Here is a 13,386-nt window from a genome sequence, read left to right as displayed (position 1 = left end):
CTCCTCCTTCGACGGTTTCGGATGGAGTCCCTCCGTTCCGCGGTGGCTTCCCTGGAGCAGGGAGATTTCATGTCTTCCATCGATATACAGGATGCCTACCTCCATGTTCCGGTAGCCCGGTGTCACCATCGCTTCCTCCGGTTCGCCGTGGGGGACCTCCACTTCCAGTTTGTCGCCCTTCCCTTTGGGCTGGCAACAGCCCCCCGGGTGTTCACCAAGGTCCTGGCCCCGGTTTTGGCCTTACTCCGTTCCAGGGGTGTTTTTCTGCTACCGTACTTGGACGATATCCTCATCAAGGCTCCGTCCCTTTCTCAAGCGGTTGCCAGCGTGGATCTCACTCTAGAGACTCTGACGAGGTTCGGTTGGGTCATCAACTTCCCCAAGTCCTCCCTTCCCCCCTCCAGACAACTGGTCTTCCTGGGAATGCTTTTAGACACGGGAGCGGCGGAAGTACGTCTTCCCTCGGAAAAACGTCTGATCCTCCGTGGGGCGGTTCGGGGTCTCCTTCTCCACCGTCGACCGTCCTTCCGCTTCTGCATGCGGGTCTTGGGGCAGATGGTTGCCTGCTTCGAGGCGATCCCGTTTGCGCAGTTTCACTCCCGCCCTCTCCAACGGGCGATCCTCTCCTCCTGGGACAAATCGCCGCAGTCTCTGGATCATCCCTTCCATCTATCGCCTCCGGTGAGGTCATCTCTCCGCTGGTGGTTACAGTCCCCTCTTCTGGGCAGGTCTTTTCTGCCACTCAACTGGTTGGTGGTTACAACCGATGCCAGTCTCTTGGGCTGGGGAGGCGTGTTTCCTCCCCGATCCGTCCAGGGCATTTGGTCTCCATTGGAGTCCAAACTCTCGATCAATGTCCTGGAGCTGAGAGCGGCCCTTTTGTCTCTACGACACTGGACTCATCTGTTGAAGGGTCATCCAGTTCGTGTACAATCGGACAACGCCACGGCTGTGGCGTACATAAACCACCAGGGGGGCACTCGCAGCGCTGCTGCAATGAGGGAGGTCTCCAGCATTCTCCGTTGGGCGGAAGCCCACGTCCCGGCCCTATCGGCAATTTTTATTCCAGGGGTGGACAATTGGGCGGCGGACTTCCTCAGTCGCACCACTGTCGACCCCGGCGAGTGGTCTCTTCACCCGGAGGTATTCGAGGCCATTTGCCTTCGTTGGGGCATACCGGACGTGGACCTCATGGCCTCCAAGTTCAATCACAAGGTCCCCGCCTATCTGTCCAGGGCCAGGGATCCGGGAGCTTGCGGAGCCGACGCCCTCGTTCTTCCTTGGCGAGGCTTCGCGCGTCCATACATATTCCCTCCCATCCCACTCCTGCCCAAGGTCCTTCGGAAGATCGCGGCGGAAGGCGTCTCGGTGATTCTGGTCGCTCCGGACTGGCCCCGCCGGTCTTGGTATGCCGACCTCATGCTGCTCCTGGCAGACGCGCCCTGGCCGCTGCCCGCCAGGGAAGATCTTCTCTCTCAGGGACCGATCTTCCACCCGCGTTTAAGGTCCCTACGTTTGACGGCGTGGTTGTTGAGACCACCGTCCTGACACGTAGGGGTTTTTCTGCGGACGTCGTCCGCACCATGATCCGCGCCCGTAAGCCGTCCTCTTCTAGGATCTATTATAGGACCTGGAGGACCTATTTGGGGTTCTGTGCCGGTCTAGGGATTCCTCCGCTCCGCTTTTCTCTCCCCACCGTTTTGTCCTTCCTGCAGAGCGGACTTGCCCAAGGTCTGGGTCTTAGTTCTTTGAAGGGTCAGGTGTCTGCGCTGTCCATTTTGTTTCAGCGCCCACTGGCCCCCCTTGGTCCTGTCAAGACCTTCCTTCAGGGCGTGGCTCACGCGGTTCCCCCGTACCGGCCTCCGGTACCGCCCTGGGACCTGAACCTGGTTCTCTCAGCGCTCCAGGCTTCTCCTTTCGAGCCTCTGCGGACGGTTTCCTTGCGACTTCTGTCCTGCAAGGTTATTTTCCTTGTAGCAGTCACCTCTCTTCGGAGGGTTTCCGAATTGGCTGCACTCTCCTGTCTGGAACCTTTCCTAGTGTTCCACCAGGACAAGGTAGTTCTTCGTCCGGTCCCTTCCTTCCTTCCTAAGGTGGTCTCCGCCTTTCATCTGAACGAGGACATCGTTCTCCCCTCTTTGTGTCCTTCCCCTTCCCACCCTAGGGAGAGGGAACTTCATCGCCTGGACGTTGTCAGGGCGCTCAAGGCTTACCTGGAGGTAACCGGCTCTTTCAGGCGTACTGACTCGCTCTTTGTGGTTCCGGAGGGGTCGCGCAGAGGGTTGGCGGCATCCAAAGTCGCTATCGCCCGTTTTGTCAAGATGGCTGTTACTGAGGCTTATCTCGCCAAGGGCAAGGTTCCGCCCCTCGGTGTTACCGCTCATTCCACTAGAGCGGTCGGGGCTTCCTGGGCTCAGAGAAATCGGGCTTCTACGGAGCAGATTTGCAAGGCGGCCACTTGGTCCTCCTTGCACACCTTCACCAAGTTCTACAGGGTGCATACTCATGCGTCGGCTGACGCTGCTTTAGGCCGTCTGGTGTTGCAGGCGGCAGTTGATTGATGCCTCCGGTGTTGGTCTAGTTTGTTCTGGTCCCTCCCTTCTGGGACTGCTCTGGAACGTCCCATGGTTTCCTGTGTCCCCCAAGGAATATGGGCGAGAAAAGGAGACTTTTGTATTACTTACCAGTAAAGTCTCTTTCTCGCTCTTCCTTGGGGGACACAGCACCCGCCCTTCATTTGGGTTTACAGTTGTGGTTCCGGCTTGGTTGCCCCCGTTGGGGCTTGACGGTTCTTTTTCCGGTTGGTGGTTATCTTTCACTACTTGGACACGCAACTGGCAGTCTCTTCTCCAGGCTGAAGGGTATAGCTGATGGAGGAGGGGCTTACAGCTTTCACTTAGTGTCACGCCTCCTAGGGAGCAGAGCTATACCCATGGTTTCCTGTGTCCCCCAAGGAAGAGCGAGAAAGAGACTTTACTGGTAAGTAATACAAAAGTCTCCTTTTTTCAATTGGTCTTTATTAAAAATATTCGGCCCTTCTGTGTCACAGGGTTAACTGTTTGTCTAGCTGTGTAAATCCTACTTTCACTTTGTGCCGGTCATCTAATAACCCTCATCTCTAAATTCCTAAAAAGTCATAAACCCTTATTTACCTAGTCGTCTCGATGACCCCACATCCTGAGACTGACTTTCTCTGATAGGACAGGAAAAACACAGAGAGGTTTAAATCCCATCCCTTCCCCTTCATGACCAGTGTTTTTCCTGTCCTACCAGGATAGGAAGCAGGAGAGGTGCATTGAGGTTCTTTGGGGCCCACGTGTTAAACACATATGCAGGCCGAGGTCGGATCCATAGTGTGGATCTCCCTCCTCCTCTGGTGGCCTGTGCACGGGCGCAGACTGTTGCTATCACATGCAAAGATCCCCCTGCAGAGGTCCGGGCGGATTTCATGCAGTGGGTAAGAAAGATTGCGGCCGGAGCGACACTGTGATGTGCTCCCTCCGGACGCCAGCGTGTGATGTCAGATGCTGGGGGCGGGACCAGACGTCATGACGTCATCTCCGGGCAGGTCACAGGAAGCATAAAAGGCCGCAGGACCTGCTCAATTGCGTCCGGACAGCGCGATCCCTTCCACTGGGGAGGAACAATACAGTGTCTGTGGCGGACGGGAGCGTTTTTTTCAGATGAGTGCCCCCATCAAGCTGGGCTCTGGAGCCGAGCCTGCATCAAATCCAGGAGTTGTGAGTAGCCTGGTATCAGGCATATGGTGTACCACCCCCATTCCCTGGTTAGCTGATTCTTCTCTCCCTTACAATTTCAGCTCCAAAAAAGACGAGAAAATGTGGAGTATGTTATAAGCGTTTACCCAGCACAGGAGCTAAACCCTTATGTAAAGAATGTACTTCTAATGTGGTAAAAGCTGAATCCTCTAGTTTCCTGGAAGATATCAAGACATTAGGAAGAGGTTCAGTCCGCACTAGCTGCCCGGGATCCAACTCCCCCTAACCATCCTCAAATCATCCATGATAGTCGCAATCCGGTGTCTGACTCAGATTCTGACGTTTTGGGAGGCTCAGACGCCGAAACATATGAAAAAACATGCATCTTCTGATGAAGATAACGAATATAAATGGTTCTTATTTAATCCGGATGACATTGATGAGCTTATAAAGGTGATTAGAGCTATAATTCAGATCGAAGTGTCTAAAAAGCCTAAGTCAGTGCAGGATGAGATATTTGGGGGCTGGGCGAAAAGAGGAAATCAGTATTCCCAGTTCTAGATAATATTCAGAAGTTAATTAAGTCCGAATGGGAGAAGCCAGATAAATGATCTTTCATTCCCAGGGGTACCAAGAGGCGCTATCTTTTTAACGATGAGGATTGCACCGATTGGGAATCCATTCCCAGAGTAGACCCTCCTGTGGCTAAAGTAGCTAAACATACCGCCCTACCATTTGAAGATTCAGCTCAACTTAAAGATCCTATGGATAGGAAAGCAGAAAGCCTACTAAGGAAAACCTAGGAGGCTACGGCAGCTCTTCTTAAACCAAGGGTTGGCCTGGGCGCGGCTAAGCTCCGTTCACTTGAATGGAGCTTAGCCCCGCCCAGGCCAGTGATACTAGTCGTGACATCACTGGGCCTGCGGTAAACAGCGAGAAGGCCGCGGCACTGCTGGAGTGCAGCTGCCTTCTCAAACAGCTGATCGGCGGGGTCCCGGGTTTCGGACCCCCGTCCATCAGAAGCGGATGATCTATCCAGAGGATAGATCATCACTTTTAAATAAAGTGCAGAACCCCTTCAAGAACTTGGGAGCAAATTACATCGACTTCATGGATATTAAACCTCATAAGAGAGGGTTACCATGTGGAATTACAGTCTTCTCCTCCAGAAAAATGTGTTATCACCACTCCCCCCCCCCCCCCCCCCCCCTTCCCCTTCCTCTCAACAAGATACCTTAACGACAGGCATAGAAGATTTACTAAAATAAGGAGCAATAGAACCTGTCCCAAAAGATCAGCTAGGAGAGGGTCACTACTCTCGCCTATTCTTAGTGAAAAAAAGTAACTGGAAGCCCAGAATTATAATAAATCTAAAACACTTGAACAAACATGTTTACATATCAAAAGTTCAAGATGGAAACTTTAAGATCAGCAGTAAAATTAATAAAAAGGAAAGCGGTAATGGCCTCAATCGATTTGAGGGATGCTTATTACCATATACCGATACACAAAACATCAAGAATATTCCTAAGATTTGCAATACGGAGGAGGGGTCACATCCAACATTATCAATTTGTATGTCTCCCCTTCGGAATTTCCTCAGCGCCGAGAGTATTCACCAAGATCATGGCGGAGATGGTAACGGCACTAAGACAAGAAGCAATCGGTGTCATCTCGTATCTGGACGATCTTCTAGTGATATCAGATCTTTCCCCAAGCAGCCGAAAACTGTTTATAGGGATATCTTTTAGATTCGGTGTCTCAGAAATCATTTCTGCCTTTGATCAAAATAGAGAAATTGAAAAGCCAGATAAGAGAATTAAGAGAGGAGATTCTTCTCTATGAGACCAGCAATGAAGATTCTCGGAAGTCTCTCATCATGTATCCCGGCACTCGCTTGGGCTCAATTACATCTAAGACCCCTTCAAAAAAATGTTCTATCCAAGTGGAACTGGTCACAGGTGACCCTAGACAAACAGATCTTTCTAGACGAAAATGTAAAAAATGTCCTAAAGTGGTGGCTCATAGACAATAATCTAGAGAAGGGAATATACTGGAAGCAGGAACGTCCCCTTGTAATCGCAACGGACGCCAGTCTTCAGGGTTAGGTTTCCTGCTGAACTACAGCCCCCAATCAGGGCAGATGGCCACTCCTCATAAGACAACAATCCTCGAACTTCAGAGAACTACTGGCAATTTGGGAAGCTCTAAAGAAAACATTTATCAAAAAGACAGTCATGTTCTAATTTATTCGGAAAATTCAACAGCAGTATCCTTCATTCAGTATCAGGGAGGGACGAGACGAGACACCATCCACTTCAGAGTCTAGCAAACAATATATTTTCTTGGGCGGGACAAAATATAATCTTGATCTCGGCAGTTCACCTAAAGTGATCTTTAAATATAGAGGCAGATTACATGAGCCGTCATGTTCTGGATCCTGGGGAGTGGACATTATGCCCAGAAGCATTCCAGTTGATAAAAAAGTGGGGCAAACCGTCAATAGACCTTTTCGTCTCCGAAAAAAATCACCAAGTAGACCGATTTTTCTCTCTCAACCCGAGAGATCGCCCAACAGCGGTGGATGCTTTCAATTAGGACTTGACATCTCTCCTAGTATACGCATTCCTGCCTATACCTCTAATTCCCAAGGTCCTCAAGAAATTGCAGAGTGAGAAATGTACCTTGATGTTGGTGGCTCCCTTCTGGCCCAAGAGGAACTGGTTTGCACTTCTAAAGTCACTCAGCATGGGGTTATCTAGTAAAGTGGTTTCCACCCTACTCCTTAGCAGGAAACAAAATACAAACAAGGTTTATTTAAATATACGTATATAGGTGAACAGGGCACTCAAGGATAGCTGCGACCGTGTATTTTAAGCAAAGATGAGCTTTATTGATAATATAAATATATTTGATGCATAAAACAATCAAGAATGCAGTAGAATAAATAGGTTATTAACAAATAAATATAATGAATATTCGACAGAGCAAAGGCTATTATTCGATTGATCAACAAATATTCAATAGTCCAATATTGTAAATCTTGGATCCAATGGTTGTAAACATCCAAAGACTTGTTTGCAATAAGTCTATTCGTTTTTTACTTTCATATTGAGACAACAGTCATATGCTTTGCAGTTATTCAAATAGTCGCGGCGGCGTCCCGCCAAAGCGACGTGAATGGCAGCAACTCACTGCTGAAAAGCTTGCAAGCGAATTAAGTCCATTACCTTTGTATCGACCAAGTGTTCGTCCGAAATAATCACAAGAGCCTTCAAGTGTACTTACTCCCAGGATCTGCCTTTAGATATTTGTAGCAGTATTCAATCAGGAGATTAAAGCCGGCTCTCTATTCGGTTATGGTCGATTTAATGGTAAGGTAGGTTTTTCAGTACAAAGATGGGGTGTAGCACCAGACGCGTTTCGGGGTCCAACCCCTTCCTCAGTGGTATGCTTCACCCCATCCATAACCCCTCTTTTATACTGGATGTTACTTGTTTAACTTGGTCTCAATCCAATCTTCATTTCCTGTCTGTCGGTACTCAGGTGTTCCACATTGTATCACAATCACAAAGAGATGTCAGATGTGGAAACTAAAAAATACTTTTGCTGACTTTTGCAATACATCATATTTCTGCAATTTCACCCAGTTATATACTTTAAATTTCTACATCCATTGATGCAAAAAACGCATCTGGACACCATGCGTTTTTAATGCGGTTTCCATGCGTTTTTCGCATTTTCACTTAAATAAAGGTACATATTGCCCATCAACAATATATATTAATTTTAAAACATTGAAAACAATATCAAATACCATTTCTGTCTGTGATATTCTGGTATTCCACATTATATCACAATATTATATATCACAATAAACCTCGTATTAACATGAACCATTTTTATATCTTTTATGTCTATATAGACAGTTTTATTGAATTTGTGCATTTTAACATATTTATTTAGGAGTCATTTGGTAGATTATAATCCTGTCTATATTTCCCTTTTAAAGTTGTAATAGAGACTTTTAGTGGTATTTGATATTGTTCTTAATGTTTTAAAACTAATATATATTGTGGATGGGCAATATGTGCCTTTATTTAAGTGAAAATGCAAAAAAAAAAAAATAATAAAAAAAAATAAATTTAAAAACGCATCAAAAACGCATGGAAACCGCATCAAAAACGCATGGTGTCCATATGCGTTTTTTGCATCAATAGATGCAGAAATTTAAAGTATATAACTGGGTGAAATTGCAGAAATGTGATTAATTGCAAAAGCATTTTTCAGTTTCCACATATGACATTTTATTTTTTATTTTTTAGTTTCCATATATGACATTTCTTTTTGTGATTGTGATATAATGTGGAATACCAGAATATCACAGACAGAAATGGTATTTGATATTGTTTTCAATGTTTTAAAATTAATATATATTGTTGATGGGCAATATGTACCTTTATTTAAGTGAAAATGCGAAAAACGCATGGAAACCGCATTAAAAACGCATGGTGTCCAGATGCGTTTTTTGCATCAATGGATGTAGAAATTTAAAGTATATAACTGGGTGAAATTGCAGAAATATGATGTATTGCAAAAGTCAGCAAAAGTATTTTTTAGTTTCCACATCTGACATCTCTCTTTGTGATTGTGATACAATGTGGAACACCTGAGTACCGACAGACAGGAAATGAAGATTGGATTGAGACCAAGTTAAACAAGTAACATCCAGTATAAAAGAGGGGTTATGGATGGGGTGAAGCATACCACTGAGGAAGGGGTTGGACCCCGAAACGCGTCTGGTGCTACACCCCATCTTTGTACTGAAAAACCTACCTTACCATTAAATCGACCATAACCGAATAGAGAGCCGGCTTTAATCTCCTGATTGAATACTGCTACAAATATCTAAAGGCAGATCCTGGGAGTAAGTACACTTGAAGGCTCTTGTGATTATTTCGGACGAACACTTGGTCGATACAAAGGTAATGGACTTAATTCGCTTGCAAGCTTTTCAGCAGTGAGTTGCTGCCATTCACGTCGCTTTGGCGGGACGCCGCCGCGACTATTTGAATAACTGCAAAGCATATGACTGTTGTCTCAATATGAAAGTAAAAAACGAATAGACTTATTGCAAACAAGTCTTTGGATGTTTACAACCATTGGATCCAAGATTTACAATATTGGACTATTGAATATTTGTTGATCAATCGAATAATAGCCTTTGCTCTGTCGAATATTCATTATATTTATTTGTTAATAACCTATTTATTCTACTGCATTCTTGATTGTTTTATGCATCAAATATATTTATATTATCAATAAAGCTCACCTTTGCTTAAAATACACGGTTAGCTGCTATCCTTGAGTGCCCTGTTCACCTATATACGTATATGCTTTTCTAAATTGAGTGAGTGGCCTCAATTTACAGGAGCACCTGGTGTCGTTTGAGTGTTCTTAGTGCGACATCTTACTTAATTTTAGGTTTATTTAAATGTTTGGAGGAAATTCGCCTCTTGGTGTGGAGATTCGTTTGATCAATTTAGACCCAACATATCAACGATATTAGATTTTAATACCCTAAGGGTTCAAGTTTCAGCATTGGGGGCTTTATATAATACTAGTCTGGCTGAGGTTCCCTGGATAACCAGGTTCCTGAAAGCATCAGACAGGCTTAGACCAACAGTCAGTAATATGGTTGCCCCTTGGAACCTTAACACGGTCCTGTCAGGACTAACTTCGGGCTCCTTTGAACCATTAGAATCTAGTTCCATAAAATGGCTCACCTTTAAAAACCATTTTCTTGGTAGCTATTACATCAGCGAGACATGTCTGAACTCCAGGCCTTATCTATTCAGGATCCTTTACTCAGTATTTTTCAAGACAAGTTAGTGTTTAAGTTAGATCCCAGTTTTTTTTTACCAAAAGTCGTTTCTGCCTTCCATAGATCGCAGCATATAGTAATTCCCTCGTTTTGTGCCAACCCCAAAAATGAGCAAGAGGCTATTTTTCATACCTTAGATGTCAGGCGATGTCAGGCGAGCAGTACTAAGGTATCTAGAAATGACAAAGGATTGGAGAATTGACGAGAACTTTTTTTTTGTCCAATTCTGCGGACCAAATAGAGGTAAAAGAGTGGCGAAAAGTTATATTTCCCGCTGGATAAGAACAGCTATTTCAGAAGCCTATAAGTCGGAAGGGAAGCCACTCCTTCACTTAGAGCACATTCTACAAGGGGCATTGCTGCTTCTTGGCAGAGAGATCGTCGGCCTATCTACAACAGATTTGTAGGACAGCAACTTGGAAAAGAATACATACTTTTACCAAGCATTACAAGACGGCCTTTGGAAGGAAAGTCCTTTGTGCTATTGTCCCCCCCCTGAAATATTCTTTATTTCTCAGGATGTGGTGTCGTGGAGACGACTAGGGAAATTAATATTACACTCACCGGTAATCCGGTTTCCTGGAAGTCCCCATGACACCACATACTTCCCACCCATTTATTTTAGTACATTGATTACATTTTTTGTTTTTCTAAGTCACATCTCTTTATCCTGGTTACGTTGGAAATACACTGGTGATGAAGGGGAAGGTGTGTGTTTTTCCTGTCCTATCAGAGGAAGTCGGTCTCAGGATGTGGTGTCATGGAGACTTCCAGGAAACCGGATTGCCGGTAAGTGTAAGGCTGCATTCACACGTCCGTGGTGTGTTGCGGATCCGCAACACACCTGCCCAGCGCCCCTATAGAAATGCCTATTCTTGTCCGCAAGCTGCGGACAAGAATAGGACATGTTCTATCTTTTGCGGACCTGAAGATCGTGGCCGCGCTCCGCAAATGCAGATGCTGACAGCACACTGTGTGCTGTCCGCATCCATTCCATCCCCATAGAAAATGAATGGGTCCGCACCCGTTCCGCAAAATTGCGGAACGGATGCGGACCCATTTGCGGACTTGTGAATGGACCCTAATACTCATTTAAGGCACATTCTTATCAGTAAGATAGAAATTGAGCTATAATGAGTGTTTTATAAGGAGCTAGAACACGGTAAAAATACATATCCTGCTACTAGAAAATCTCAGCCCTGTACAGAGAAAAGGGCTCCAAATTTTTTATGAAAGCCAATTTAAAAAAATTATTTTTAGCTCAAAGGAGTACAATGCAATAATAATTTTTTAAAAATGCCCCCAAAGGTGTACATGGCCTTTAAGTTTTCCTGTGAACCAGTCTCTGCTGCCTTTCTATTCTGATTTCTGTTTTTAGGATATCGGGGCTGGTAAAGGAAAGTATTATGCTGTCAATTTCCCAATGAGGGATGGGATAGATGATGAATCTTACGGACAGATATTCAAACCAGTGAGTATATTGTGTAGTGACTGATCCTTCATGTTGTGTCTTTACATGTGACAAATGCTATTAACATTCATATGGTTATTCTATAGATCATATCAAAAGTGATGGAAATGTACCAGCCTAGTGCTGTGGTCTTACAGTGTGGAGCCGATTCATTGTCTGGGGATCGCCTTGGATGTTTCAATTTAACAGTGAAAGGTAATCGAAGACTGAAAACATTAGCCTAGATTTATTATGCCTGCACTCCAGAATTCTGGCTTCATAAAGTTGCAAAATGGGGCTTTTGTAACTTTGGGCTCGCATAAGAAAAAACTTTTTGCATTTTTACACCACTCACTCCAGTTTTGAAATATGGTTGGGAAAGTTGCAAAAACAAGTTGCAGTCTCACTCCAGGAGGAGGGTGGAGTATAAAAACTGGAGTAGCTTTTCTAGACAAAAGTGTTAGGTTTAAGGATAAGACCAATTTATCAAACAACATGTGACATTTGATAAATGTGGCATAAAGTACGCCAATGCAGACTCAAGCACCCCCCCCCTTCCCCCAGTATATTTTTGGAAAACTTGGTGATTGTCTACAAGGCTGTCCAGTGCAGTTTGATAGTCTTCCTAATTGAAAGAAATTCCTCTCTAGAAAGTAGGATTTTTGTCTTACCTGTAAAATCCTTTTCTCGCTCAGTTCATTTGGGGACACAGAAGACCATGGGTATAGCTGCTGCCACTAGGAGGCGACGCCAAGCAAAAAAGTGTTAGCTCCTCCTCTCACCTTTACCCCTCCTGCAGACACTGAGCTAATCAGTTTGTACGAAAGCAGTAGGAACAGCCAGGAGAAGCCAACATAAAACAATAAAAAGTAAGAAAGACTAAGATGGGTCAGAATCAAGAACCGGAGAGACTCATCAAGGAGAGCCAGCAATGAACTTACGGGGTGGCAGCTGTGTCCCCCAATGAACTCAGCGAGAAAAGGATTTTACAAGTAAGACAAAAATCCTACTTTCTCACTCGTATCATTGGGGGACACAGAAGACCATGAGACGTTAAAAAGCAGTACCGTGGTGTGTGAACAAGACCAGAACGAATCCAAGGCCTGTCATAAGGCCCCGCACAGAATTGTGGGGGAAGGACACACCCGGACACCTGAAAAAAGGACAGGAAGAGCCATTTCCAGGAAGGCCAACCAGAGAGGGTTTGAATAACCAGATGCCCCGGCTGGGCAGAAGAACAACAGCCCTGGGGACATAAGCCATGGCTTAGGAGACTTTGGAAGAAGTGTCGAGCACACCGAATATCCACAAGATGAACAAGAATGAAAACAAGTCAGGCGCCAGAGCAAACGCAGCGACTACGGAATATACCGGAGAGAAAAAAAAACATAGCCTGGGCCCAGAAGACTTCTAAGGGAGGTGATACCCAAGGACCAGGACCCCAGGAAAAGACTCCCCTAGAGTGATCAACAGACACGACATAGCATGGGAAGAAAAGAAACTGAAAATGGTGTCTAGATACCAAGGGCCAGAGAACTGCGGACGTGAAAAATCATACCCCCCCCATGGGGGAAGAAGTAGAGGTGTCAGAAGGGGACAACCCGCAACTCCATACCAGGCTGTCAAAGGAGAAGAGCACTCCAGTAGAACCATTAACAAATCATGGCTAGAGAACCTGGATGTCAGGCATGACCATGGCCCACAAGAAAAGAATATCGAGGGAGAGAAGGGACCTGGTAGGAAAAGAGTGTCCTCCGGGGATCAAAAAAATTTCCCCTTTAGACCTACTGCCAAGGGGTTTGTCTCATAAGAATGTTCCTCAAGGAGAATGACCATGGTAAGCAGAAACATGCAGAGGACCTTAAGCTCCATAACAAGAGAAGAGAGAAGCCGTCTGATACCTATGGAAGGCTGCCTGAACTGGCAAACCTAACTGGAAGCTAAAGAAAAAGTACAGAGGCCAAGGGAACAGGTAGAAGCAACCTACATGTCTGAAAACATAAAAGTTGCGTAAACCCATCAGACACTATCTACCGCCACTGCGGACCAACTCCGCCTAAAGAAGAAGAGAAGGAGGCTATGAGAGGAATGTACGAAACGGCCAGACCGGAACCAGATGTGGGATAAATACTGCACCAGGAAGGGAGTGCCGATGTCGAACGCCACAAAGTCCCAGGAAAAAAACGGAAACGGAACCATACTACCCGCGCAGATACTCCCCAGCAATAAGGGGGTCTACAAGAAATCAACGGCTATGGAAACTGACCAAGCAAGCAGAAACAGTATCTGATGAAGTGCGACTACTCGCCTTGCAGAATGGGAGAAGTAGAAGA

At 45.6% G+C, this 13,386-nt stretch overlaps 1 protein-coding gene across 1 annotated transcript in view; it reads left to right on the top strand.

The window, feature by feature from the left end:
• Positions 1-13,386, top strand: part of HDAC2 (histone deacetylase 2) — an 81,241-nt gene that overhangs the window by 48,767 nt on the left and 19,088 nt on the right. Inside the window, exons 7-8 of the mRNA XM_040428895.1 lie at positions 10,982-11,074; positions 11,161-11,269. Of these exons, the coding sequence (XP_040284829.1) occupies positions 10,982-11,074; positions 11,161-11,269 (202 nt within the window). The remainder of the gene's footprint in view (positions 1-10,981; positions 11,075-11,160; positions 11,270-13,386) is intronic.

The sequence above is a fragment of the Bufo bufo genome, chromosome 4 (genome assembly GCF_905171765.1).
Source record: "Bufo bufo chromosome 4, aBufBuf1.1, whole genome shotgun sequence".
NCBI classification, from domain to species: Eukaryota; Metazoa; Chordata; class Amphibia; order Anura; family Bufonidae; genus Bufo; species Bufo bufo.
Note: the sequence above shows the minus strand (reverse complement) of the source record. Positions and strands in the feature narration are given on the sequence as shown.